At 51.6% G+C, this 27,145-nt stretch overlaps 2 protein-coding genes across 4 annotated transcripts in view; one reads left to right on the top strand and one right to left on the bottom strand.

Annotated features, from left to right (window-relative positions):
* NSG1 (neuronal vesicle trafficking associated 1) overlaps positions 1-6,429 on the top strand; it is a 28,736-nt gene extending 22,307 nt beyond the window's left edge. Inside the window, exon 5 of the mRNA XM_036921130.2 lies at positions 4,680-6,429. Within this exon, the coding sequence (XP_036777025.2) occupies positions 4,680-4,880 (201 nt within the window). The 3' untranslated portion in view covers positions 4,881-6,429. The remainder of the gene's footprint in view (positions 1-4,679) is intronic.
* Positions 6,430-7,097: 668 nt separating this feature from the next.
* Positions 7,098-27,145, bottom strand: part of STX18 (syntaxin 18) — a 131,231-nt gene continuing 111,183 nt past the window's right edge. For all 3 annotated transcript variants that reach the window (XM_036921126.2, XM_057502103.1, XM_036921128.2), the window contains 4 exons: positions 11,881-11,939; positions 10,471-10,540; positions 8,063-8,143; positions 7,098-7,369 (listed from right to left, as the gene is read on the bottom strand). In XM_036921126.2, coding sequence (XP_036777021.2) covers positions 7,274-7,369; positions 8,063-8,143; positions 10,471-10,540; positions 11,881-11,939 — 306 coding nt within the window. In that variant the 3' untranslated portion in view covers positions 7,098-7,273. The remainder of the gene's footprint in view (positions 7,370-8,062; positions 8,144-10,470; positions 10,541-11,880; positions 11,940-27,145) is intronic.

The raw sequence follows: 27,145 nt of genomic DNA, 5'->3' as shown, positions 1-27,145 counted from the left end.
ACCCTAGGGGATAGATACTATGAGATCCCCATTTATCAACAGGAGAACGGAGTACAGAGGTGCCTGCCGTGGCCAGGGTCACAGTCTGCGCTTCATTCGTACACTCACTCAGCACCTGTTAAGTGCCTCTGGCTAGATGCTGGGCATGCAGCGCTGGACAGAGTGAGCCATGTCCCTGCCCTTGGGGCTTACATTCTAGTGGAGGAGACAAGGGCTGAACAAGCAGACAGATGTCCAGACAATCTGGCCACACTGTGAAGTGTCAGGCAGAGAAGGAACACAGGGTGACTGTGAGCACCTAGGGCCGCCTCTTCCGGACGGGTGGTGGGGCTCCTCTGGGCTGGGATCTCAATGAGGAGGAGTCTATGTGGCCAGCAGGGGTGGGGACCTGCTCTGGGCCTCGCTGAGCCCCCAGGCAGAGGGAGCCATGGGAAGGGCTGGTGGGCACAGGTGTCACAGAGGTTGTGGCGCGCCGGGAGGGGCGGGGACCCAAGGCAGGTGCCTGTGCCCGGGGCTGTGGTGAGCGTCCCTCAGCACTTCCGGGTGGCCCCAAGTGAAGGAGCATCACCAGGGGATTCCTGGCAGGCATGGGCTGGGAAGGATGCCAGGTTTTGGCTTTTTTTTAAACTGTGAAGTTACATAGGAGGATCAGGGTTTTAAACTTGAGATTAGATTGCCCCAAACCCCACAATGTTCTTATATCTGGGTTTCCTTGGGGACTACGTCAGTGCACAAATGTGCTCTCTGTCACACGGGCTGAGTGTGGAAGGCCCTTCACAGCGCCGACCAGGACTGGGGCTGTCAGGAGCACGTCTCCTCATTACCTCACTGGTCCTGTTACCATTGTCGTTTTCTGGCACAGAGGTTCTGTGACCTCTGCGAGCACAAGGACAGACGATATGCAGCTCTGTGTCCTGTCCTGGCCGTGCAGGGGCCAGGCCAGAGCTTCCTGGAGCCCTGCCTGGGCTGCACCTGCTGCTCCCTGGGTCCCCCTGTGGCCTCCCTGGCATGCTCTCCTTGCAGTGTTCCTTTGCAGGCGCCAGCATGTCCCTCCCTGGCCCAGACTGGAGCCAAGCAGCTCACTCAGCAGGTGTTGGCCGCCTCAGAAGGCCTTGCGGGGCCCTCAGGCAGGTGGGGGGGATAGAGTGAGGGGCAGGCTGGGGAGGAGGGTGGCCACCTGCGTGCCGGCCTGCCCGGGTGGAAGGGCTGTTGGCCTCTGCAGGCTCGCTGCTTCCCAGGGCCCCGGTGTGCTGGGGACGAGACGCTGATGAGACGAGGGTGTCACTTTGGCAGTGCCCCTTCCAGCCTTATCTTTGTCCTCTGTGTGACACTGGACACATCCTGGCTTCTTTCCTGAGCTGCCATCCACTGACTTTAGATGTCACAGCAACTCAGGAAGCGTGACTCTGCAGCCCCTAAAGCTCAGAGCAGCGGGAGCTCCCGAGGCCCTGCCAGTGTGTCCCCGAGACGCCGGACGAGGGCGTGCCGGGTGCAGGCGGTGGCTGTCCCCTGTAGTCCCTCCCCAGAAAGAGCCCTTTGTGTTTCCCGGAGACTGGCAGCTGCTTCTGATCTTTACATTCCAGGGTCCGGTGTGCTGGTGAGGAGACGCCTCTCCAGGGGCAGGGTGGTGTCTGGCTGAGGGGAAGCATGCGTTTATTATTTCCCATCTTCAGCCCGGTGGCAGTGAGTCACACATCTCTGGGGAGAGACAGCAGCTGCAGAACCCGAACAGGGACACAGGCCCTGCCTGGGGACCTGAGGGGCGGGGACTTGCCACCAGGATCACTTGTTTATAAGCCTCTCCGAGGCCCCAGTGCTCACGCAGCACCCCCGGGCCCCCAAACTGTCCCTTCTCCCCCCACTCACCGTCCTCCCAGACCAGCACTCATGAGACAGTAGCTCGGGGGCCAGGCCTGAGGTGGAGACGACACCAGCACAGCCATCATCAGCCATGATAAGCAGGCACCATCCTCCCTCTGCCAAGAGCCAGACCTGCCACCTCCTAGTTTTTGAGCAGCTGAGTTCGGGTTCCCTGAGGCCATGGCTTGGGGCAAGGGGCGAGCAAGGTGTGGCGTGCGCCCCATGGGGTTCTGGCCTTGGCCCAGGACTGGCCCCTCATGGCAGGCAGCCCACCTGAGGGAGAGCCTGCCCGGCCACTGCTGTTAGCCTCACGCTGGTGCCTTTTGCGGACACATGGTTGGTACCCTGGGAGGTGGGGAGCGGGAGCTTCCTCACTCAGAGACAGAACAAGCCTCTGAATCTGTGGTGGGAGCTTTGCTGTGACCAAGACGTCATCCTTTCTCTATGTAAATCTTGTGCTCAGCCCTGTGTCCCTGCTCCTGAGCACAGGCGGCAGCCAGGCCACCTCAGGTGTGGAGGCCTCCAGGTCCAGAGGGTGACGCTGTGGCCTGGTGCCAAAGGGGATGTCTCGGGCCGTGGCGTTCACCCGGTTCTGGTCACGGGCTCCCGCTGGGCAGGCCTCCCAGCCCCCTGAGTCCTGTAGGGGGAGCGGCGTGGCCCCAGAGGGTCCTGAAGGCTGGGGCCGGAATGCAGCGAGTGCCAGGGCAGGGGAGCCGAGGTCTGTGGCCTAGGCCTCCTGTGCCAGGCTGGGTTTCAGGCTGCCAGCAGTCGGGGAAAAGAATGGTTCCACCCCACGGCCCCCAGGGTGGAGCTCAGGGCCCACGTTTCCCGCTGTTCCGAGCCCAGCGGGTCACCTGCCGGCAGACTCTCAGGCAGCACCTCTGCCCAGGAGGCCCAGGCTGGGGCTTGGGTCTTACACTCCCTGCTGTGACTGCAGGGTAACCTCACCACTCTGGGTCTCACCTGCCCTGCCTCTGAAACAGGACCAATGGGACCCACCTCATGGTGAGAGAAGGTAGACAGAAGGCATTTGGCAGCTGGTTGGTGCAGGAGGTCAGAGGAGGGAATCTCCCAGCAAACGAGGCAGAGCCAACCTGCCTTTAGCTTCCAGAGACCGAGGGCAGCCCAGGTTTGGGCAAGGCCGAGGCTCCCAGAGGGTCCCCAGCGCTTCCTGGGCTGGCATGCTGTCTCCTGGTGCCACGTCCCCGGTGCAGCAGCCACCCTAGCAGAGATGCTGCCATCACAACTCCTGTCCTGTTTGCCACACTGCTTGCTCAGGAGAGGTAGACGAACGCCTTGAGCGGCTGGGTTCCTTGTGGTGCCCCAGGAGTTGGTTGGGGTGCTCAGACTCCATATCCCGGCTGTGCACTTGCCAGCAGGGTGGCCATGGCTAGGACGCTGAACTCAGCAACACCTGTGGATGTTTATAAACAGATGGCCACAGCACAGGTATGCTGAGACCCTTGGGTGGGGCTGAGGACCCGGGGTTTCAAGCTTCCTGGTGACTGTGAAGGTGGCCGGGGCTGGGACCCATCTTAACTGTAGTCTCACTGTCTGGTGGGAGACCGTGGTGTTTGATCGTGTGGGGCCTCGGCTGTGGCTTCCACGAGATGGGCAGTTTCTCTCTCACACAGTAAAGCCGCAGCTGGAAGGCAGTGGGGCTCTGTGAGGTCATCCCGGAGCTGGGATTCTGTCTCATGGTGCCCTGCCAGCCTCAGGGTGTTGCCCTCTGTGGTCACCCCCAGCTGAGCAGCCATGAGAACAGTGGAGGATAAGCAGTATCCTTTAAGAGCACATCTAGAATCTGCTCCTGTTATATCCACTCACCTCCTATTGGCTGTAGTTAGTCTCCTGGGCTCACCTGGCTGCAAGGAGGGCTGGGAATTGTAGTCTTTAGTTGGGTGCCCACTTAAGTCTGGGAGAAGGGGTGAAGACAGTCTACAACCCCACTTTCCTTGTGGGCTTGGTGAGGGATGTGCATAGATGGTGTGTGCTCACCATCAGCTGTGGTGGGGGTGCTTAGGGAAGGCAGCCTCGCGTGCAGGATCTTAACCTTGTGGAGTCCTAGACTCTTGACAAGCTGTTGAGAGCAATGGCCTGATCTCCCCATCCCGCATGCTTCCCAGGGTTTCGTTTTTGGTAACAGTGACAGAGCCTCTTCCTTAGTGGACAGCTGCCTTAGATAGGGCCCCCTACTCAGTGTGCCCACCTGGGGGCCGTGGTGACTTGCGGCTGCTGTCTGGACCGCATGGTCACACTCAGCTCCCAACAGAACCCTGCAGCTTGTGCAGGACCTGACCCTCGGGCGCCTGCTTGCTCTCCTGGTTTCCACCTTGCTGCTCCCCTCTCTCTGCTCCTTGTGGACTTGCATTCCCGCAGGCCAGGGCCTGTCTACTTTGCCTCTGTGCTGTCCTTCCCCCCACCTGGCTGAGGCCTACTAAGACCTAGCTCATGGGAACCTTTCTGACTTCCCTTCCTTCACTGAATATGCTGTTTTGATGGACATGTCAAAAGCTTCAGTTTTCTGGTAGCTTTAAAATAATGAGAACTAGTGTGAGATCATTAGTGAAGCAGGCAGGCCTCATGTCCTTAGAGTCCAAGGGCCACTCCATCGTGGCCTTGCTACAGATGTGTGTCCTGTTCTGAGTTACAGGGTCATGTGGTCACGGGGCTGGCCCTGGGCAGGACCCATGCCCACTCTTGCTCCTCAGTCCAAGTCCAGGGGAGGTGCTCTACAGATACGGTTGGGTGTCAGCTGGAGATGCTCTGGCCCCCCTCCTCCATCCATTCACCCATGCCAACAGTCCCTTGTCTTTCAGAACACCCAGTGCATTCCAGAAGGCTTGGAGAGCTACTATGCAGAGCAAGACTCCAATGCCCGGGAGAAGTTTTATACGGTCATCAACCACTACAACCTGGCCAAGCAGAGCATCACGCGCTCCATATCGCCGTGGATGTCAGTGCTGTCGGAAGAGAAGCTGTCAGAGCAGGAGACGGAAGCCGCTGAGAAAGCAGCCTAGTGAGATGGGCAAGGTCCTTACAATGTATCACTTGAAGGTAACAAAGGGACTCTGAGGGACATTTCATTAAATCTAATTACTGATAATTTAGAGGTTACTCATTTATGGTGCAACTTGCTTCTGTTGGCTAATACTGCTTTGCAAATAAAACTTGCTGCAGACCACCCATGGGCATAAAGCCCAGTGCATCTCAGCATTGCTTAAAGAGCTGTGATGCCACTTGTCATGTTAAGGAATCTTGATTTAGCTGCTTACTGGGATTTACTGGATGCTGTCAAAGAATAAATTCACACTGGCTATGCAAGGGGGTTGGACTTCAAATAATGCATTTTGTGGAATTGATTTTTTTAGACCACCTTGCTGTTACGAGCCTTATTCCACAGCCATACCTAGAGTGAACCCTGCTTTGCTAAGAGCAAGCCCCACCTCCCATTTGCTCCCTCCTCCCATCAGACGGCAACAGTGCTGATGGCCAAGATGCACTGGAGTGAGTGCTGGCAGCAGGCAGAGGTGCCTTCTCCTTCCCCATGCTCATGCTGAAGCACTAAGTGCTACAGGACACATGGTTCCCCGGCCTTGGCACCTTGGTGTGCAGGGCACCAGGTAGAGAAGGCCAGGTGTTGCTCTAGTGCACCTAAGACTGTAAAAGCATGTGAGGTGAGGGGACTCTGGGAAAGGCAGACCCTGGGCCACAGGCTGCAGAACTCCGTCTCCCTGTAGGTAGTCGACTGCTCTGTGATGTGTTGCATAGAAAAGAAACCCCACTGGCCCTTTTATTCACTCCTATTATGAAAAAGTTGGCACTGACAGCCCTATTGGCAAGTTAGTTTTTAAAACATTCACTGGGCGGGACAAGTGAAGGTGTGACTGCTGGTAAGCCAGGGCTACTTTAGTTTTGATATTGTGCAAAGACCTCATCTGATGTAAGCAGCAGGCAGGCAAGGCTGGGAGGGGGCTGGCATGGCACCTGCCGATCTGATCATGACATTTCAATTCACAGTCTTGTAAGAAAATTGTTTCAACCTGAATCTTGACATTAAAGTGTGTTCAAAAAAATTGCCAGTTAGATAAACTAAGTGTGTAAGACAATTAAATAGAAAAACATTCAGACATTTTCTTCCATGTTCCTTCAATGTGCTGTTTCTGGTGGACTTGTCAAGTTTCACTGGTTTTCAGTAGATCAAAAAAAAATGACAAATAATGTACGATCTGCTGCAAACAAGCATGGTCATGGCCAACTCCATTATTGTTTCCTGAAATGTGCTTCCAAGACAAGCTATATTTTATTATAAAGAGTGTTTGGAAACCTTGACATCAGACAGTGGGTGTGTGTCACATGGCTGTTCGGAGGCTGGGACGCAACCGAGCAATAACTGCGTGCCAAACTGCCCTGCAGGTAAATACAGAAACCAACTCAAGCCCGTGGAAACACAGTGCCTAGGCACCCAACCTGTATTTTCTGGTAGACATGTACTTTATTGACTGTAAACTCATTCACATGTAACTTTTGACATTTTCACTCTGCAAATAAAGAACACAAGGATCCCTGTGGCTGCCCAGTGGACTGTCTGTAGAGCACCTGCATTGTGCAAGGAGCAGTGCAGAGCCATCGGCAACCCGTGCCCTGGTGGGGCCCGCGGACACCAGGATGCTTTCTGCACAGACAGGGCCGCAGAAGTCTCGTGCTTCCAGTGACGAGTAGGCGTTCCTGCCTGCACATCCCACAGGGTCAGCAGCAGAGGCCCAAGAGCAGTAGCAACCCATTTCCCCTCTGAACAAAAATTCCTGGGGCCCCCTGCCCACCCACCAGGAAAGGGTTCTGGGAGAAGCAGGCTGGGTGGCCCCTTGCTGATGACCCCAGAGTCCATCCCCACACTGCTCCCCCAACAGGAAGCAGGCAGGCATCCACTGAATTGCTATACTTGGACCCACTGGCCAATGTGAAGTGGCTATAATTGCATTTGTTAGATTAAAAGGGCGAAGGTGAGTTTTCTTTTCTACAATACAGTGACTCTGATAGTATCAGTCAGCTCAGGCAGACAAGAAGCCATGGGAAACAAAGAAATGATCATTTGTTGTGAGAAGTTATCAATAGGCAGCACGCGTCGAAGCCGCCAGGATGGAAGGTCGGTGCCCGGCTCTGACCCCCTGGGCAGCTCCCAGTTCACATGCAGCCCCTCCCATCTCAGCCATCTGCCTCAGGACTGTTACACAGACCACCTTCCATTTGTGTTTTATTTTTTAGATACTAATTGGGCTTAAAACCACAGGTCTGGGTGCCCCTTTTGTGAGAGTACATATGTCAGTCCCCCCACCCCATGGCTCCGCGGTAAAATCCAGTGGCAGCCGTGTTCCGGTGCTAGAGCCCACGCTTGCCAGGAGAGGTGGGCAGCCTAGCTGTCATACCAGTCGAGGAACAGCAAGGAGAAGGAGCACATCACCAGGAAGAAGAGGACCCACACTCGGAAGCCGGCGTTGTTCTTAATGGCCTGGGGTTGGGGGAGCACGGGTGCATGTGTCACACAGGGTCTGCACACCCCCCTCGCTGGCCGTGACTGTACTGCTGAATCCTAAGCTTACCTTGAATAGATGACTTAATTATTAAGCCAAACCAGAAAGCGGGTTTAGAATTCACCACAAGAGGGTTGTGTTTCCCTCACCGGTCAGCCCTTACTTGAGGTGGGGCACCATTCCCCCGGAACCACCCCGGGAGGCTCGCATCTGTCTAGGGTTAAACCACACCTGCTGGCTTGGGGCCCAGCCAGGCAATGGCAGAGGTGACCCAGGAATGGTCCCATGTCCACCCAAACCCGAGGACCATGGTGAAGGGAAGTCCACTCCGCAGAGTCAACTGTAGTGGCCTCCGTGAACAGCGACCAGGGCTCCGGCCCTCGGGAGGGGCCCGACCAACTTTTCCAGCGGTGCCAGCCCTGGATTCTGGGGCTGGGCCGCCCCTTGCTGATGGCGACCCCACTCACCCCATATTGCTCCTTCAGAGGCAGTGAGTCACTGCTCAGTAACAGTGGGGCCAAGGGCTTGGCAGGGACGGAGTGCGACCATCCAGTGCACAGCTGGACGTGGGCTCCACCCGGCAAGGCACCCGGGCAGCCCCCCAGTGAGGTGAATGCCGCTGCCGAAGCCAGTGCCTCACTGTATGAGACTGGGGCCCGGGCAGTACCCACCTCTCTGATGTCTTCATTGCCCTCCTTGATATTCTCAGTTGTTCCCACAACTAACTGGTGAATGCTATCGATGTCAGCTTCCTGCGGAGGAAAAGAGTGCAGATGAACACAGCCACCCCCTCCTTCCCCGAGTGTGTGTCACGGTAAACCAGGGGCTGCCACCTAACTAAGGGCCAGAGGCTGCACACGTATGAACCCATGAGCCCTCAGAGCACCCTGAGAGGCAGGCAGCACTATTTTATAAAAGGGAAACGTAAGGCTCAGAAGTCGAACAACTTGCCCAAAGTCATACAGCAACCAAGTGGCAGGACTAAGACTGGACCCCAGGGCCGATGCCCCTCCCACCTGCAGCCACTGCCTCTCCTGAGCCACTTGCCAGCAATAAGGGCCAAACACTGGGGGCCACTGGTTACAGAGCAGCCACTGCATGCCAGGGGCTTTCCCTCCAGCCTCTCAGTTATTTATAAAGTCCAGAGAAGCTAGCTTCAAAATGCATGTGCTTTAAAACACATACACTAGCTTCAAAAAAGTGCTCTGCATTTTATCACCACATCTCTAAAAGAAAAAAAAATCTAAAATTTAAAAATCAAAACGGAGTGCAAGATATTTACAAAAAGTGTTTAGTCCAAATACATGGAAGACTTAAAGATGGGATCCTGGTCTTGTACATGGAACATCTAGCTAATAAGCACCCACCACTCCAGGCAATGAACAATGCAGACTGGTCTAGGAGTGGGGGGCTCCCTCCTAGGCGGGCTGATGTGGGGCGGGGAGGGCAGTGCAGCCCAGAGGGGGCTTTGAGAGAAACCTGAAAGAGTACTGCAGAGAGAAAGGCAACCTTTAGCCATCTGATTCCCAGCCAGGATGTCACACAGTCTAAGGTTGGGGCCGGGGACTGGCTTGGCTATGTGATCATGTTTTGGAGACTCGCCCTGGGAGCTCACTGACACTGGCTGTGCTCCCATGAAGTAAGTCAATGCGAACAACTTGGCACATGGATGAAAACAGCAGGATAGACCCAACTTTTCTCAGGTCTCGGAAACGCCCGGGAAGCCAGGCACTGCTCCAGCTGTGTCCTGTGCACCCCTCCCCAGGTGGTGCGCTGGGGAAGTGAGGCAGGGCAGTGGTGTGGGCACTGGTTTTTCATCTACTTGGGCACATGTCCAGAACTGGAATAGCTGCTTCCCAACTGAGAACGAACCTCCTAACCAAGACTCAGTTGTCAGCAGCAATCAGCACTCCTCAGTATCCAGGATGAGCGCAGGAGCATAAGCGATTGGCTGGAGAAGGTGAATGTTACCGCTCCTCGGCCAGCCAGAACCTCATGGCATTGCCTTGCACGCAGTAGTCTCCTTTGCCAGTGGCTGCACTGTGCTAGTGAAACAGTACACAACCCAGGTGTGTCACAGCCACACCTAGAAGTGACAGTCCCCACATACTGAGAGCCCACCAGGAGCCTGGAGTGTGTCAGGCACTTGCTATTCACCAGCTCTGACAGTGACATCGGCCCCACTGTGCACAAGGGAAGGAGGCCAGGTCATGTGATGCGTGATGGGAGGCCCCGTTAAGAGCCAGACTGACCCCCGCCCCCTGGCCTCTGAACTGGTTCCCGTGCTGAGCTGCTCCGAGCGGGAGCCTGGGGCTCCGCTGTTGTGTGTCGGGTGGCTGAACTGATGGCCCTCAGGCTTCTCAGCGAGGCTTGGCATGCACGTGCCTGAACAGTTCCTTCAACGTGCTTCCAAACCCGAACTTCCAAACTGTTTGAGCCTGAGGGCTCCCGACAGTGAGGGGACAAGTCAGGGAGCTTTGTGGATTGAGTATTTTAAGCCAACTAGCCAAGTTTAGGACAGTGGAGATAAATGATTCTGTCTTTTCAAACCCTCCACAGTCTGTGGATGCTGAAAACAAAAGGGCGAATGTGTCAAGTCTGTAACACTCGTGCCAGGTACTGGCTGAAAGACTTTCAGAACTGTAGGAAGGTAGAAATACCATGAAAACCCTTAAAGGAACAATCACGTTTCCTGTGAGGACACCATCTGAGCTGGCATCGGAGCGCCGAGGCTGAGCTCTAGTAACACTGTTAATTGAAAAGCCACGTCCCGTCAGGCATTGTGCCGGTTGTTCCCCTTGGGTTACCTCTGAGCCTTAAAACAAGCCTGCAGGGGTCACTGAGAACCCAGATGCACCTGACGCCCTCCTCCATGCACCCCACCATGCAGGGCGGCCACTCGGTCCCGGCCTGGCCAGGCACACGGGAGGTGCTCACCCAAGGAGCGCTGGGAGCTCTGCCCGGCCGGCAGCCACGGCACTGGGCACACGGCTGCAGAGATCATGCAGCTTCCAAGGAAATGTCCTGAGTTCTCAGTATGGCCCTCTTTTAAGCTCAAACTTAACTCTTTTCTCCTTACCTGTTGTAAAACCTTCTCTGTGAATATCTCTTGGAGTCTGGAAATTTCAACCACTTTCCCTTCAATTTGCCTTCATAAAAAAAAATTAATATATTAACTATTAGTACTTGGTAATCTTAACAGGAATGTCACACATTTCTAGAGAGATCATTTCTTCTAAGGGACAGAGAGGGGACACCGTGTCAGGCTTGGGAAGAGCAGAAAGGCAGAGGGAAGTGGTTGCACCGGGTCTGTGTCAGCGTCGCCCAGCTCGGGGCCTACCGTGCCGTTGGAGGTCGCAACCGGGAAAGCGGACCCTCGGTGTCCGCCTGCCTTCCGCTCTGCATGACAGGCAGGAGCACACAGCGGCGCCACAGTCACAGAAGGCAAAGTGGCCTCTGATGGTGAGGCCTGTGCATAGCCTCGTACCCACAGAAACAAGAACACCTCAGAATATGCTGACAGCCATCACTATCATTGCTCAGGAGGGTAAGGAAAGTGTATTTCCCACTCAAACCCAGTCCCAGCTGGAAGGAAAGTCTGATTCTGCTTGAACGTGCAGTTCAGCACAGCAGCAAGAGAGGTGGCCAGGGGCCGTGCAGCAGCCGAGCTCAGCCCAGGAGGAAGCAGAGATGGTCCTGCTGTGCGGGGCCACGGCTCCTCCCAGACCAAGTGGGGAAAGGCCAGGAGACTTGGCAGGAAGAGAGAGCTTCCAGGCGTGGGAGAAAAAGCGAGGTGGACACGGGCGGGGACAGTGATACTAAGAATCAGGAAGGACTAGGAGGCACCCCCTGAGGGCAGAAGGCCGCAGAACCCCTGGCGGCTGCCAGAGGGAGGCCCACACTCGGTCTTCAGGGCTGGTGGATGTGGGTACAGGGATTCATTTGCTTTAGGGAAGCGCCCACAGGACACCAAGGCTCCCGGCACTCTGCCCAGTGCCAGCCTTCTTTCTAGAATGCTCCCGACGCTCCCAGGAAACCAAGCCCCAGAGCGCTTCCACAAGCAGCCCAGCTTATGCAGAGTCAATGGCCCCTTTGGTGAGGGAACAGCGAGACCCTGGCGGGCCATTGGCAGGAAGACCTTTCCCTTTGTCAGCCGCTCTCTGCAGGTCCCCCAGTTCATCTTAGAATCGAGTCACCGTAAAAGCCCCCAGATGGAGCTATTAGTTTTCTGTGGGGTGACCTGCGGTCACTAACTGACCGTCTCGGAGCAGCAGCGCCTGGGAGCTCCTTAGCAGCCTGCAGGGGCCACCTCTCACCAGTCGGGGGGAGGCAGTGAATTGGTGCAGCTTCCCTGACACCCCCACATGGCTCAGGGGGCTTCATCTGGCCCCAGGCCACAGATAACTGGGCAACAAAGTCAGTAAAGGTCCTAGTTCCTGGGGAAGTTGTGAACCAGGCCATGAGCTCAAAAAGGAACTGCATAACATACCTGACTTCATCAAACAGGTTGTTCATTTCCCCAATTAGGCGCTGATTTTCTTGTTCAAACTGTGAGGAAACAAACACATGAAAGATGACATACATAACTCTGAACTCAGTCTCCAAAGCCACACAGCCAAAGGCAGTGTCCAGCCAGGCGTCCGTACAGCCATCTTTGATCACTGCCGTCCCTCCCCCCAGCATGGTGGGCTGACGCTGCTGTGAGACTGTGGGCACCGGCGTGAACGCATCCCTGCCCCGGGCAGAGAATGAAACCCACAGAGCAGGGCTGCCTGCGGCTTGACTGCTGCGTCCCACTCACCTGACTCCCAGCCTGCCTTCGCTGACGCCCACCATGAGAGTGCGGTGGCACGGGCGTCATGTTACCCTGCCGCCCTGCTCTCCCTCAGGCTCCCGTGGTTTGCTTTCTGCCTCTGGGACCCTCATTTTTAAATAGGGCAGTGAGGTTGGGCACCTTGGCCGAGAGCAGGGCGGTCTGACCTCAGAGCCATGCCCTGGCCAATCCGCCGCGATAGTACAGAGCCCCAGGAGCCAGAGCTGCTCTCCCAGCGCTCGGGCTGGCAACCAGGCCTCAGGGCTGAGGCTGGGTAAGGACGCCACCCTGACACTGGGAGCTCTTCGGAGCTGAGTCAAGTCTGCAGAGCAAAGAGCTGCTCTCCCAGCCATTCTTGCCAGCTGGGTCCCGGCCAGCAGGAGGGCACACCTGAAGCTTTACCAGTGTGGGGAACATCCCCAGCCTCACCCGCACAAGCCACCCGTCTTCCCATGCCTGCTCCGTTCCCGGACTGCACAGGTAGCCAGGGGTGTCCTCTATCTCCTCCCAACATGTCCCAGAGACCCAGCCCCAGGCCACCTTCTCCAGGACACTGTCCTGGGCCCTGGAGCTCTGAGTTGTTTCTCGTTTTTCTAACCCAATCTCTTAGCATAGTGACCATTTTCTTATAATAATCTGTGTATGTCCCAAACTCCCTGTGTCACTAGGAGCTGCCTGAGGGTGGGAATCGCACTGACCCTGACTTTCAAAGGCCCCCACACATGGTATTTTTCCACATCTGTTAAGGCTGCAGTCGTGTCCACAAATACTTCCTGGGGCATTCTGTGCCCAGCACCGTGTGGGAAGCAGAGCAGCCAGCTCCTGCTCTCTGAGGCTTGCAATCCGACTAGGACCTGGTCGGCACATGACCAGTGAAGCAAACGCAGAGGACCCAGGATCATCCTGTTCGGGAACTTCCAAGGGTGCCCTGGGCTGAGCTGGGCTCTCCCCATGCAGGCTCCGTCCAGGTCTCCTGCCCCTGCCCGGTCTTGCACCCCCTCTGGGGAGGGAGGCGCTGGTCTCCGGGCACCTGCCCTGCCGCTTCCTTTGTGGCACCTCCTCCCCTTGTGCTGCTCCTCCCCACTCACTGGAGACGGGGCCACTTCCTCTGGGCAGGACCTGCTGAAATGTCCTCATCTGCCTCCAGGGCCCCCCCCAGGCTTCTCAGCGTGGCTCTATGCTGGCGCCCTCCCTCCCTTCTGCCAGGGGCCCTGGCACACTTGCTGTATTTGTTCCTTCCCCGTGGTCTAAGCTCTGCCCTCATAATCTCTGGCTCTCCTTGGTCAAAGTGATGGATGCCAGCCGTGTCACGCTGCTCCATGCAGCCCTGCCCCTTCACCCTACGGATCAGGTCTGAGGGGCAGCGCCCTCTGTGACGCTGGGTGTGGGCATCTCCTGTTACCCCGCCTCACCTCTGCAGCTCTCAGCCTATGATGACTTAGGCCCTGGCTGGGGAACTCCAACTGGTCCCTCAAAACCCAGCAGAGGCACCTTCTTGGTGATGAGACAGACCAGGGCAGATGTCACTTTGCATCATCCCCTCTGTCTTCTCAAGAAGCTCCCCTCCATCACATTTCTCACATTAGTTCAGGGGCCTGTCTTCCCTCCTGGGGTGGGGCTTTCTCCCCTGGACCCAAAACCCAGCTCAGGGTCTGACACTCAACAGGGCAACGGTTCCTGGCCCCCAACCTCCACCCACCCCAGACCTACTGGGTTAGAAAATGGGTGAGTTGGCAAAGCTTCCAGCAGGGTAGAGGGCTGGGGAAGTCCCCTGCAGGGCTGCCTTCCCCAGGGCAGGCTGCCTCGCTGCTGCTGACACCGTACTGCGATGGCCCTTCCATTTATGCATCAAAAAGGCTATTTTAGAGGATAAAAAGTTCACTTTCAAGTTTGAACCTATCAGCTCTGTTAACTATCAATTCTACAATTACTTAAGAGTCCAGTAAGGAAAAACACAATTACTTTAGCATGTAGATGCTAATATATTTTGACTAATTCTTTCAAGTACTACTCAGGTTTTTCTGTTTTTTTTTTTTGGTTTCATTTTCTTTGAATTTTTCTAATGACAAAATATGGCTACCCTTTTAAATGCATGGTCCTTTTATGCTTTTAGTGTTCCTAAACAAAATTAACTAGGGCTTTAGGTGGCTATCAGAATGGTCCCCGGGAACAAAGCCTGCTGTTTGCTACCTAACTCGAGGTCATGTGACCTTGCACTGAATTGCCTTTGAGGTCTCCCAGGAACTGCCCCTGTCTGAAGGACTTCTGTTAGCAGGTCAGGAGCGGGATCAGCTTCCGGCCCTCATTTCCTTCCAGCTCCTGGGTTCTTGATGCCGCCTAAGAAATAACCAATCCCTGGAGGAGGCAATAGAAAAAACACCTCACGAGATCAAGCGGTGATACAGGTCAAATGAGAAAATAGGTTTGCCAAAGGCCAGGAGCTTTAGAGACAGCACCCTCCACTCGGGGGATGCAGTTACAATGAGCCTTGGTCTGAAACAACAGAACCTGTGCACACAGCCAAGTGCGAAGCTACCACGTACAGGTACCAGCGGGGCCTGGGAGGTTCGGGGACAGCCAGGCGGCCCGCAGCATTCACTGCACCAGGCTTCAGGATGGTTTCTGCAGGGCTCTCAGTGGCAGACCTGTATGCCTCACCTCTCATCTGGGAGTAAGGCAGGAGGCAGCCAGATGCCAGGCAGCAGGGTAGGCAGCAGATAAGCCAGGGGCCTCTGGGAGCCCGATTCTGTGCCCTCGTGGGAACTCCTCGGGTGGCACTGGACCAGTGACTGGCCTTCTGGGTGGCCTGCAGCTTCTCTTTGTGAGCACGTGTGATGATTCTTACCCTTTCCTGCCTGACCTCAGGGCAGAGGGATGGCTCCTTCACCACCTCCGCTGCGTGCCCTTGGGCAGGTAACCTAACTTCTCTGTGCCTCTGTTTTTGTCAATAAAATGGGGATAATAATAGTAATTAACAGAGTTGTTACGACGAAGATGTGCTAATGTATTTAAGTTGCTTACCAAAGTGCATGGCACATAGTAAGCCATCACCAAATGTTAATATTTAATATCTCTGGGAGTTGAGAGTTGTCTGGAAATGCAAAGTCATGAAGGCCCCTTCCACCACTCTGGTTTCAGATTCTAAGGGCAGCTGTGACTCCTGGCCCTTTGCCCTCTTGGGCATGAGAAATGCACACACAATGCCCATGGGGCTCACTGGCAGGCCAGCAGCGGCTGGGGGTCCCCATGCGGGCAGGGACTTCCAACATGCAGTGCAGAATGAGGCCTGGTCTCCACAGTCAGCAGCAAGGACAGGGGTACTGATAGGCCCAGGGGAATAAGCCTGTGGTCTGAGAAATACTTCATCTATCTCTGCGAGTCCCTGCAAAGGGTAACGAGAGGCCTAGATGGTGGGCAGCGTGGGCACCTAGACGCAGCCAGCAGCCAGCCTGTTGCTCTGGGCACCCTCCGTGGCCCACTCCACTCTCTACTGTGTAGGTCTCACCCCAAAATACAATGCTTTCCCTCGGCACAGACCACGCCCCACAACCTCACCCTGACCCTCAACCACAGTGGTAGGCACTGTGTTTAAGAGTCTAGGACTTGGGAACCCTCTGTAAAACAGGCCAGCCATAGTCCCTACCACATAGGTGGCATAAATTAACAAATGCCAAAGTGTTCAGAACAGCACTTGGCACGTGGTATTTGTTACATGTGGGTTAGGCAATATTATTGAGCTGAATTTCATTCATTAAGTCAGTTAGACTTTCAAATGGGGCCCCCCAAAAGGGTTTAAAATCTGATTTAAAGGATACAATCCACCCTGAATACACAGTTACAGAAATTCTTTTCTAATCTAATCCTTTTTACTATAGTTTTAAGAAGAAAATCACTCCTCAAAGGCCTCTGAGTATAAAATGCAGCCAGAAGCCATCTGCACTGCAGAGCCAAGAGGAGCTAACGGAGCGGAAGACTACGCACTCCCGGCGAGCTGGGGCCCCCAGGGGCTGGGCCTGGAGGTGGTCTGCCCCCTGGCTCAGGAGCCCGCTGCCCGGGCCTTGCTAGGCTCTGCCAGGGCTGCTTCATCTAGGCCGAACACCTCCACCGGGGGCTCTGTGACCCTCACCTCGGTCCCTGAGAACCTGGAGCCCCCTGAGCCCCAGTCTGGACCCCAGCTCTCACCAATGTAGTGCTCAGATTCTACCAACAATTTTTGTGTCCTCAATGGCTGAGTTGAGCTTGGCCACAGACCAAGAGCCCTGCTAGCCAGCCACCTGGTGCTTCTGGGGCCTCACGTGAGGGACAGCAGCTAGGGACAGCACCTTTCATGCGAATTTAAGAACAGAAGTCACATTCATGTCTTTAAAAATTATCCTAAGGGATACATCAATAAGTGCCAGGTGGCTCACTTGAGGCAAGGAAAATGAATGTGGGCTTAGAAAAGGAGGTATTTTCTCTATGTGACATCAGAAAAGTCTGGTTCACTCAGCCTGACCATTAAACATCTGCTTATATTAGCTCAAAGGCATTAATATAACTGTATCATGAGTTATAAATGGAAATTTATTGTGGAAATCATAATACTCTGCAACCATTCTGGAGCACATAACAGCTGCTCCTATGGGTGGAATAATGAATTAAATTGCTATTATAGAGCTTAATTCATTATTTTACCCTAAGGAAAAATTCTGAAAAAGTGATTATGAATTGTGACCACAATTTGCTACAACACTTTCCTATTTAGTATTTTTCTTTCTCTTCGTTTTCAGGGTTGAGACTTTTAAGTAAGATTTGGGTTAGTCAGACTATAAGATGTAGTATACAGCTGTTATTCCCAACTAGGAAGGAAGTGACCTGAACGTCAAGTAGCCTGTCATGTAAGTGCTGAACATTACAGCCTCCTGCGCGATACACCTGCAGTGCCAGATGAACACTGGGGAGGCCCTGCCGGCTCGGAGGGTGCTGGGAGCGGACACCGTGCCCACTAGGCGCGCTCCCTGGCGTGGTTCAGCCAAGGCTTCCGGCAGGGCAGTACCATGAAGCAGAAGCATGGGCAGCAGTCATGGAAAGAAGAGCCTTCTGAGGCGCATGCATTTTCATGCGCACCAGCTGAATCGTGTTCTGAACACATGCAGGGGGCGGCGGCGTGCAGGCAAGTGGCAGCTTCTGAGTGCAGTGCCCTCTGAGCGGCTGCCAAGTGGCCGGCGCTTACAGACACCACTGTAGACCCGACAGCTCTGGGGCTGGGGAACAGAAGCGAGGCGAGGCGACTGTCCTTGCTCCAAATCACGCGGGCAGTAAGTGAAATAGAGGGTGCACGACCAACTCTGTCCAGGCCGTATGCCCACGCTCCTTCACCGCCTGTCACCGGGACGGGGCGCCAGCTACCACGGACACCCTTGCTGCCTGCCTTCCTCTGGTCCACCCCAGGCACCCAGAGGCGTCTCAGTCACGTGTCTGCTGCTCCCCACTGCCTACAGGAGAAAGGCAGGATCCCCGGGTGAACAACTGGTACTATTCTAGCTCCTTCCTTTATGAGGAGTGGTACAGAGTTACTAAAACAAACAAACCCGAGACAGAAGGTAAATTCTGCTGAAGTGCAAACATATTCTTTCTCAATGAAGGGACAGAGCTACACACATTTTTACCTTCTGCAGAGATACGTGGTCACGATGGGGGAACACAACCCCTCATTTTCATTAATGAAATTATTTTGTAAAAATGGAAGAAATTGCAATTTTAAGAAACATCTGCCATCCTCGGCTGTAGGAAGGGAGAGTGATCCCAACACTTGATGTCCATTTGTCGGCTCCGCAGCATGCCTCAGCTGGCACAGCTGGGGGCAGCGCCCTTCGCCTCCCTCTCCTCTCCCTGTACACACAGTTTCAAAGGCCAGCTCTAAGATGCCCCCCATGTTCCCCTGAGCCTCAAGCCCCCACCCACCAGACATCTACCCCAGGCACCTCAAACTCTTCCTGTCCACAGCGCCATTCAGGGCCCGCCCTGCCCCAGCCCCCCTGCCCTCTGTGCGCCCTCCCTTCGGACCGCCAGCCTTGTGTTTTCTGTTAGAAAGCTCCAGGCTCGCTCCCCTTCTGGCACTTTCTCACAACCCAACTGCCCTCCAGTGCCTCACCAGCCCAGCTGACTGCCCTGATACCTTCTCACCTCGCCTTCACTGCTCTCCCTGCCAAGGCCCTGTCACCCCTCACCTGGCCTGGGCAGTGGCGGCTGCTGACTGCAGTCCACGCTGTGGTCTCTCTCCAGCCACCCTCTGCACCGTGAGGCTTCTGGGTCCCACCCTCCTGGGTCTGGGGCACTAAGCATGTACTCAAAGTCAGAGGGTGCCTTCTGGAACACGACGGAAGCTGGAGAGGAAGGCAGGCTACGTTACGGTGTCTGAGTTACCTCCTTAGCTCAGAATGATTTCTGTCCTCAAGGGACAAAGACAGCCCTGCTTATTATTCCAGAGGAAGCACCCAAGGCTCTGAGGGAGCGCCCCCGAGTCCCAGGAAAGTCACGGGTAATGGTACCACCACTGGAATCAGTTTCCTGCCCCTAAGGCGACGATTTTAAAGAGGAAACTACTCATCTGGGTGGATATGTTTGTGAAAGTGTACTGGGTCTACAACAGTATGAAAGTCACTGACCTGCAGCTGCCACCGTGCGTGGCTCTCAACCCTGCCATGAGTGTAGCATGCACCCCACAGTGCTTCCCTGGTCAGCCGGGACCCACAGCCTGACCACTGTCTGGTCTCTTCCTCTGCGCAGGGGACACCAGCCCTGCCTCCCTGCACGGCCCGCCCCTCTCAAGGGGAAAGGCGAAGGTAGCTCATCTATAGGCACCTGCTGTGGGTTTGGCACCACGATACACGACCCTCTGGGGACAGCTCCCTCGGTCAGCAGTCCTACTCTGAGGTGACCACAGGTGTCTTAGTCCTTTATTTAGGCTGGAGAAGAAACAGGAAGTGTGGTGAGCAAGAGGACTCTAAGCAGGTCACTGCCCGTCAGGCACAGACATGTGCACTGGCCACCCTTGCAGGGCCCAGCCTGTAGACCTTCACCTGCGATACCGCTCAGTGGGCCCCCAAGTAGCTGGCTGACTCTGCCAGGCTGCCCGTGCCAGTGTGCCACATGGCTCCTGGGCAGGCTACACTCACCCAGACCACCAGATCTCACCCGACGCATGTGAGTTGTGGTACAGAGAAAAGGTTCAGGGTACAGAGCCAGGGCTCAGGGCTCAGGGCACAGCCCGGCTGCCCTACTTCCCTGTGACCTTGGAGGGCTTTGGAGATTTTGTGCCTTGTTTTCTTCAGCCCTACAAGGGGTTTAATTCTTATTTCACTGGACTGTTATGGAAATTAAACAAGACAACTATGTCAAAGGCTTGGCAATGGAAGGCATTCATAAGTATAAATAATAACAGTAATAGCTCAAAATTCAAATATTCTAGTAGTTCTTACTGATGATCTTGCTTCTTTGCCATTTAAAACAACCTATAGCTCTTACGGTATCACTTAAGTCACTCATCCGTTCGCTGTTCTTGGCTCTGGGAATAAGGCAGTGAAAGCAGTCAAGTTCCCGCTCTCCTGGCGCTGGCTTATATTCTAGGGGAGGGATGAGGGAATGAAGTGGGGTAAGGGGACAGAATGGCCAGGGGTGGCTATGCTGGTACATAACATTAGAGACAAAATGTGAAGACAGTAAAAAGAGAAAGAGCTTGGAAGACAAAAGCCTCAGTGGGAGAGGCTCAAGGCCAGGAGGAGACCTGTCCCTTTCTTAGCCCGCAGAGCTCTGGCTTAATGCTCTATTTCTCATCTTCTTGACCAGGAGACCAGGGCTGGGCCTCTACCAACTGGTTATTAATAAGCTCTACCACTACTAACTAGGGGACGCTGCATAAGACACTTCACTGCTTTTTGCCAAAGTCAAAGGGAGATGGTAATGCCGCCCTACCTCTTAGCATGACTAGTAAGAGCATCATGGAAAAAACACACTCAAAAGTCCTGCCTGCTGTAAGCAGCGGCACAAACTAAGGTGTCATCATTGGTCAGGCACGGCCATTGGGAAGCTGCTCCGTGGGGACCAGTCTCTCCAGGCAGACACGGTGTCACGCCAGGGCAGTGCCAGGAAGCATCTGTTCCAACCACAGGTGGAGTATTCCACTTGGCTCTGTCACGCCAATGTCCAGATGAGCTGTACCCAGTGCTGCTGTGAACGAGTGGGCAGGGGATCTTGCCAAGCCTATCAGTTTCCTTTTGAAACTCACCCAGAGATGATAACCCACAACTGGCAACCTGAGGACAGGCAACTCAAAGGAGGTGCTCTGAGCAGCTGGAGTGTTACTCTTTTCAGTTGCCAGTCTTTGCCACGCTTTCTTCACATCACCAGAACACCAGCAATTCCAACAACTAAAAAGCACCAGAGCAGCAATTACAAGAGACCCACTTAATCTAAAAGACTTTTATTGTTGCTCAAAAGACATCTAATAATAGTAAAAGTATTCTAAGGCAATTTCTTCTTTAATTATGCTGCTGCAAATTTAAAACATATAAAAAGCATATACCAATTAGGAAATTAAGTGGAAAAGTTGTATCTAAAATATTTATTCATGCAGAGGGGCGGAAGATGGCGGCGTGAGTAGAGCAGCGGAAATCTCCTCCCAAAACCACATATATCTATGAAAATATAACAAAGACAACTCTTCCTAGAATAAAGACCAGAGGACACAGGACAATATCCAGACCACATAAGCACCTGAGGGAACCCAGCGCCTCGCGAAGGGGGTGAGATACAAGCCCCGGCCCCGCGGGAGCCGAGCGCCCCTCCCCCCAGCTCCCGGCGGGAGAAGAGCAGGCGGAGCGGGAGGGAGACGGAGCCCAGGACTGCCGAACACCCAGCCCCCGCCATCCGGGCCAGAGTGCAGGGCCCTCGATACTAGGAAAACAGGGCAGCAAGAACAGTGAGCAGGCACTGGAGGCTGGGCGACAGAGGGCATAAGAAAAGCACGCGACCATTTTTTTTTTTTTTGCTTTTTTGCTGCTTTGTTTTGGCGAGCGCTTTTTGGAAGTCTTAAAGGGACAGGGACCCCAATATTAGGGAAACAGGGCAGAAAGACCGGTGAGCAGAGGCCTGAGGCTGGCACCGGAGAATAAAGAAAAACGAACGACCACCTTTTTTTTTTTTTTAATTAAAAAAAATTTTTTTTTTTTAATTAAAAAAATTTTTTTTCTTGTTTTTTTTTTTGTGGTCGTTGTTTTGTTTTGGCGGGTGCTTTTTGGAAGTCTTAAAGGGGCAGGGCGGGCCACTTAATCCAGAGGTAGGGAATCCGGGGATCTCTGGGTACCCTAACCCCTGGGCTGCAGGGAGCAGGGAGGCCCCTTACGGAGATAAATAGCCTCCCAGCAGCTCCCCCTCCAACGCGACTCCACCACTTTGGAGCAGCTGCCCGAGCCAGGCCACGCCCACAGCAACAGCGGAGATTAACTCCACAGCAGCCGGGCAGGAAGCAGAAACCCTGTCTGCGCGCAGCTGCGCAGCACAAGCCACTAGAGGTCGCTGTTCTCCCAGGAGAGGAGGGCCACAAACCAACAAGAAGGGAAGTCCTTCCAGCCATCACTCGTCCCAGTTCTGCAGACTATTCCTATCACCATGAAAAGGCAAAGCTACAGGCAGACAAAGATCACAGAGACAACACCAGAGAAGGAGACAGACCTAACCAGTCTTCCTGACAAAGAATTCAAAATAAGAATCATAAACATGCTGACAGAGATGCAGAGAAATACGCAAGAGAAATGGGATGAAGTCCGGAAGGAGATCACAGATGCCAGAAAGGAGATCGCAGAAATGAAACAAACTCTGGAAGGGTTTATAAGCAGAATGGATAGAATGCAAGAGGCCATTGATGGAATTGAAATCAGAGAACAGGAACGCATGGAAGCTGACATAGAGAGAGACTAAAGGATCTCCAGGAATGAAACAATATTAAGAGAACCATGTGACCAATGCAAAAGGAACAATATCCGTATTATAGGGGTCCCAGAAGAAGAAGAGAGAGGAAAAGAGATGGAAAGTATCTTAGAAGAAATAATTGCTGAAAACTTCCCCAAACTGGGGGAGGAAATAATCGAACAGACCATGGAAATACACAGAACCCCCAACAGAAAGGAACCAAGAAGGACAACACCAAGACACATAATAATTAAAATGGCAAAGATAAAGGACAAGGAAAGAGTGTTAAAGGCAGCTGGAGAGAAAAAGGTCACCTATAAAGGGAAACCCATCAGGCTAACATCAGATTTCTCAACAGAAACCCTACAGGCCAGAAGAGAATGGCATGATATATTTAATACAATGAAACAGAAGGGCCTTGAACCAAGGATACTGTATCCAGCACGACTATCATTCAAATATGACGGTGGGATTAAACAATTCCCAGACAAACAAAAGCTGAGGGAATTTGCTTCCCACAAACCACCTCTACAGAACATCTTACAGGGACTGCTCTAGATGGGAGCACTCCTAGAAAGAGCACAGCACAAAACACCCAACATATGAAGAATCGAGGAGGAGGAACAAGAAGGGAGAGAAGAAAAGAATCTCCAGACAGTGTATATAACAGCTCAATAAGCGAGCTAAGTTAGGCAGTAAGATACTAAAGAGGCTAACCTTGAACCTTTGGTAACCACGAATTTAAAGCCTGCAATGGCAATAAGTACATATCTTTCAATAGTCACCCTAAATGTTAATGGGTTGAATGCACCAATCAAAAGACACAGAGTAACAGAATGGATAAAAAAGCAAGACCCATCTATATGCTGCTTACAAGAAACTCACCTCAAACCCAAAGACATGTACAGACTAAAAGTCAAGGGATGGAAAAACATATTTCAAGCAAACAACAGTGAGAAGAAAGCAGGGGTTGCAGTACTAATATCAGACAAAATAGACTTCAAAACAAAGAAAGTAACAAGAGATAAAGAAGGACACTACATAATGATAAAGGGCTCAGTCAAACAAGAGGATATAACCATTCTAAATATATATGCACCCAACACAGGAGCACCAGCATATGTGAAACAAATACTAACAGAACTAAAGGGGGATATAGACTGCAATGCATTCATTCTAGGAGACTTCAACACACCACTCACCACAAAGGATAGATCCACTGGGCAGAAAATAAGTAAGGACACGGAAGCACTGAACAACACAGTAGAGCAGATGGACCTAATAGACATCTATAGAACTCTACATCCAAAAGCAGCGGGATATACATTCTTCTCAAGTGCACATGGAACATTCTCCAGAATAGACCACATACTAGGCCACAAAAAGAGCCTCAGAAAATTCCAAAAGATTGAAATCCTACCAACCAACTTTTCAGACCACAAAGGCATAAAACTAGAAATAAACTGTACAAAGAAAGCAAAGACGCTCACAAACACATGGAGGCTTAACAACACGCTCCTAAATAATCAATGGATCAATGACCAAATCAAAATGGAGATCCAGCAATATATGGAAACAAATGACAACAACAACACTAAGCCCCAACTTCTGTGGGACACAGCAAAAGCAGTATTAAGACGAAAGTATATAGCAATCCAAGCATATTTAAAAAAGGAAGAGCAATCCCAAATGAATGGTCTAATGTCACAATTATCGAAATTGGAAAAAGAAGAACAGATGAGGCCTAAGGTCAGCAGAAGGAGGGACATAATAAAGATCAGAGAAGAAATAAATAAAATTGAGAAGAATAAAACAATAGCAAAAATCAATGAAACCAAGAGCTGGTTCTTCGAGAAAATAAACAAAATAGATAAGCCTCTAGCCAGACTTATTAAGAAGAAAAGAGAGTCAACACAAATCAACAGTATCAGAAACGAGAAAGGAAAAATCACGACGGACCCCACAGAAATACAAAGAATTATTAGAGAATACTATGAAAACCTATATGCTAACAAGCTGGGAAACCTAGGAGAAATGGACAACTTCCTAGAAAAATACAACCTTCCAAGACTGACCCAGAAAGAAACAGAAAATCTAAACAGACCAATTACCAGCAACGAAATTGAAGCGGTAATCAAAAAACTACCAAAGAACAAAACCCCCGGGCCAGATGGATTTACCTCGGAATTTTATCAGACATACAGGGAAGACATAATACCCATTCTCCTTAAAGTTTTCCAAAAAATAGAGGAGGAGGGGATACTCCCAAACTCATTCTATGAAGCTAACATCACCCTAATACCAAAACCAGGCAAAGACCCCACCAAAAAAGAAAACTACAGACCAATATCCCTGATGAACGTAGATGCAAAAATACTCAACAAAATATTAGCAAACCGAATTCAAAAATACATCAAAAGGATCATACACCATGACCAAGTGGGATTCATCCCAGGGATGCAAGGATGGTACAACATTCGAAAGTCCATCAACATCATCCACCACATCAACAAAAAGAAAGACAAAAACCACATGATCATCTCCATAGATGCTGAAAAAGCATTTGACAAAGTTCAACATCCATTCATGATAAAACTCTCAGCAAAATGGGAATAGAGGGCAAGTACCTCAACATAATAAAGGCCATCTATGATGAACCCACAGCCAACATTATATTGAACAGCGAGAAGCTGAAAGCATTTCCTCTGAGATTGGGAACTAGACAGGGATGCCCACTCTCTCCACTGTTATTTAACATAGTACTGGAGGTCGTAGCCACGGCAATCAGACAAAACAAAGAAATACAAGGAATCCAGATTGGTAAAGAAGAAGTTAAACTGTCACTATTTGCAGATGACATGATACTGTACATAAAAAACCCTAAAGACTCCACCCCAAAACTACTAGAACTGATATCGGAATACAGCAAAGTTGCAGGATACAAAATCAACACACAGAAATCTGTGGCTTTCCTATATACTAACAATGAACCAACAGAAAGAGAAATCAGGAAAACAACTGCATTCACAATTGCATCAAAAAAAATAAAATACCTAGGAATAAACCTAACCAAAGAAGTGAGAGACTTATACTCTGAAAACTACAAGTCACTCTTAAGAGAAATTGAAGGGGACACTAACAGATGGAAACTCATCCCATGCTCGTGGCTAGGAAGAATTAATATCGTCAAAATGGCCATCCTGCCCAAAGCAATATACAGATTTGATGCAATCCCTATGAAACTACCAGCAACATTCTTCAATGAACTGGAACAAATAATTCAAAAATTTATATGGAAACACCAAAGACCCCGAATAGCCAAAGCAATCCTGAGAAAGAAGAATAAAGTAGGGGGGATCTCACTCCCCAACTTCAAGCTCTACTATAAAGCCATAGTAATCAAGACAATTTGGTACTGGCACAAGAGCAGAGCCACAGACCAATGGAGCAGAGTAGAGAATCCAGACATTAACCCAGACATATATGGTCAATTAATATTTGATAAAGGAGCCATGGACATACAATGGCAAAATGACAGTCTCTTCAACAGGGGGTGCTGGCAAAACTGGACAGCTACATGTAGGAGAATGAAACTGGACCATTGTCTAACCCCATATACAAAAGTAAACTCAAAATGGATCAAAGACCTGAATGTAAGTCATGAAACCATTAAACTCTTGGAAGAAAACATAGGCAAAAACCTCTTAGACATAAACATGAGTGACCTCTTCTTGAACATATCTCCCCGGGCAAGGAAAACAACAGCAAAAATGAGTAAGTGGGACTATATTAAGCTGAAAAGCTTCTGTACAGCAAAAGATACCATCAATAGAACAAAAAGGATCCCTACAGTATGGGAGAATATATTTGAAAATTACACATCCGATAAAGGCTTGACGTCCAGAATATATAAAGAGCTCACATGCCTCAACAAACAAAAAACAAATAACCCAATTAAAAAATGGGCAGAGGAACTGAACAGACAGTTCTCCAAAAAAGAAATACAGATGGCCAACAGACACATGAAAGGATGCTCCACATCGCTAATTATCAGAGAAATGCAGATTAAAACTACAATGAGGTATCACCTCACATCAGTAAGGATGGCTGCCATCCAAAAGACAAACAACAACAAATGTTGGCGAGGCTGTGGAGAAAGGGGAACCCTCCTACACTGCTGGTGGGAATGTAAGTTCGTTCAACCATTGTGGAAAGCAGTATGGAGGTACATCAAAATGCTCAAAACAGACTTACCATTTGACCCAGGAATTGGACTCCTAGGAATTTACCCTAAGAATGCAGCAATCAAGTATGAGAAAGATCAGTGCACCCCTATGTTTATCGCAGCACTATTTACAATAGCCAAGAATTGGAAGCAACCTAAATGTCCATTGATAGATGAATGGATAAAGAAGATGTGGTACATATACACAATGGAATACTACTCAGCCATAAGAAAAGGGCAAATCCAATCATTTGCAGCAACATGGATGGAGCTGGAGGGTATTATGCTCAGTGAAACAAGCCAAGCGGAGAAAGAGAAATATCAAATGATTTCACTTATCTGTGGAATATAAGAACAAAGGAAAAACTGAAGGAACAAAACAGCACCAGAATCACAGAACTCAAGAATGAACTAACAGGTACCAAAGGGAAAGGGACTGGGGAGGATGGGTGGGTAGGGAGGGATAAGAGGGGGGGAGAAATAGGGGGGTATTAAGATTAACATGCATGGGGGGGTAGGAGAAAAGGGAGGGCTGTACAACACAGAGAAGGCAAGTAGTGATTCTACAACATTTTGCTATGCTGATGGACAGTGACTGTAAAGGGGTTTATAGGGGAGACCTGGTATAGGGGAGAGCCTAGTAAACATAATATTCGTCATGTAAGTATAGATTAGTGATACCAAAAACAAAACAAAACAAAACAAAAAGGGCAGTTCCTGTGTGGTAACCTCCAATGAGTTCTACACAAAGGTATAAAGGGCATATAA

This window comes from Manis pentadactyla, chromosome 5, assembly GCF_030020395.1.
Source record: "Manis pentadactyla isolate mManPen7 chromosome 5, mManPen7.hap1, whole genome shotgun sequence".
Taxonomy (NCBI): Eukaryota; Metazoa; Chordata; class Mammalia; order Pholidota; family Manidae; genus Manis; species Manis pentadactyla.
This window is presented reverse-complemented; position numbering and strand designations above follow the sequence as displayed.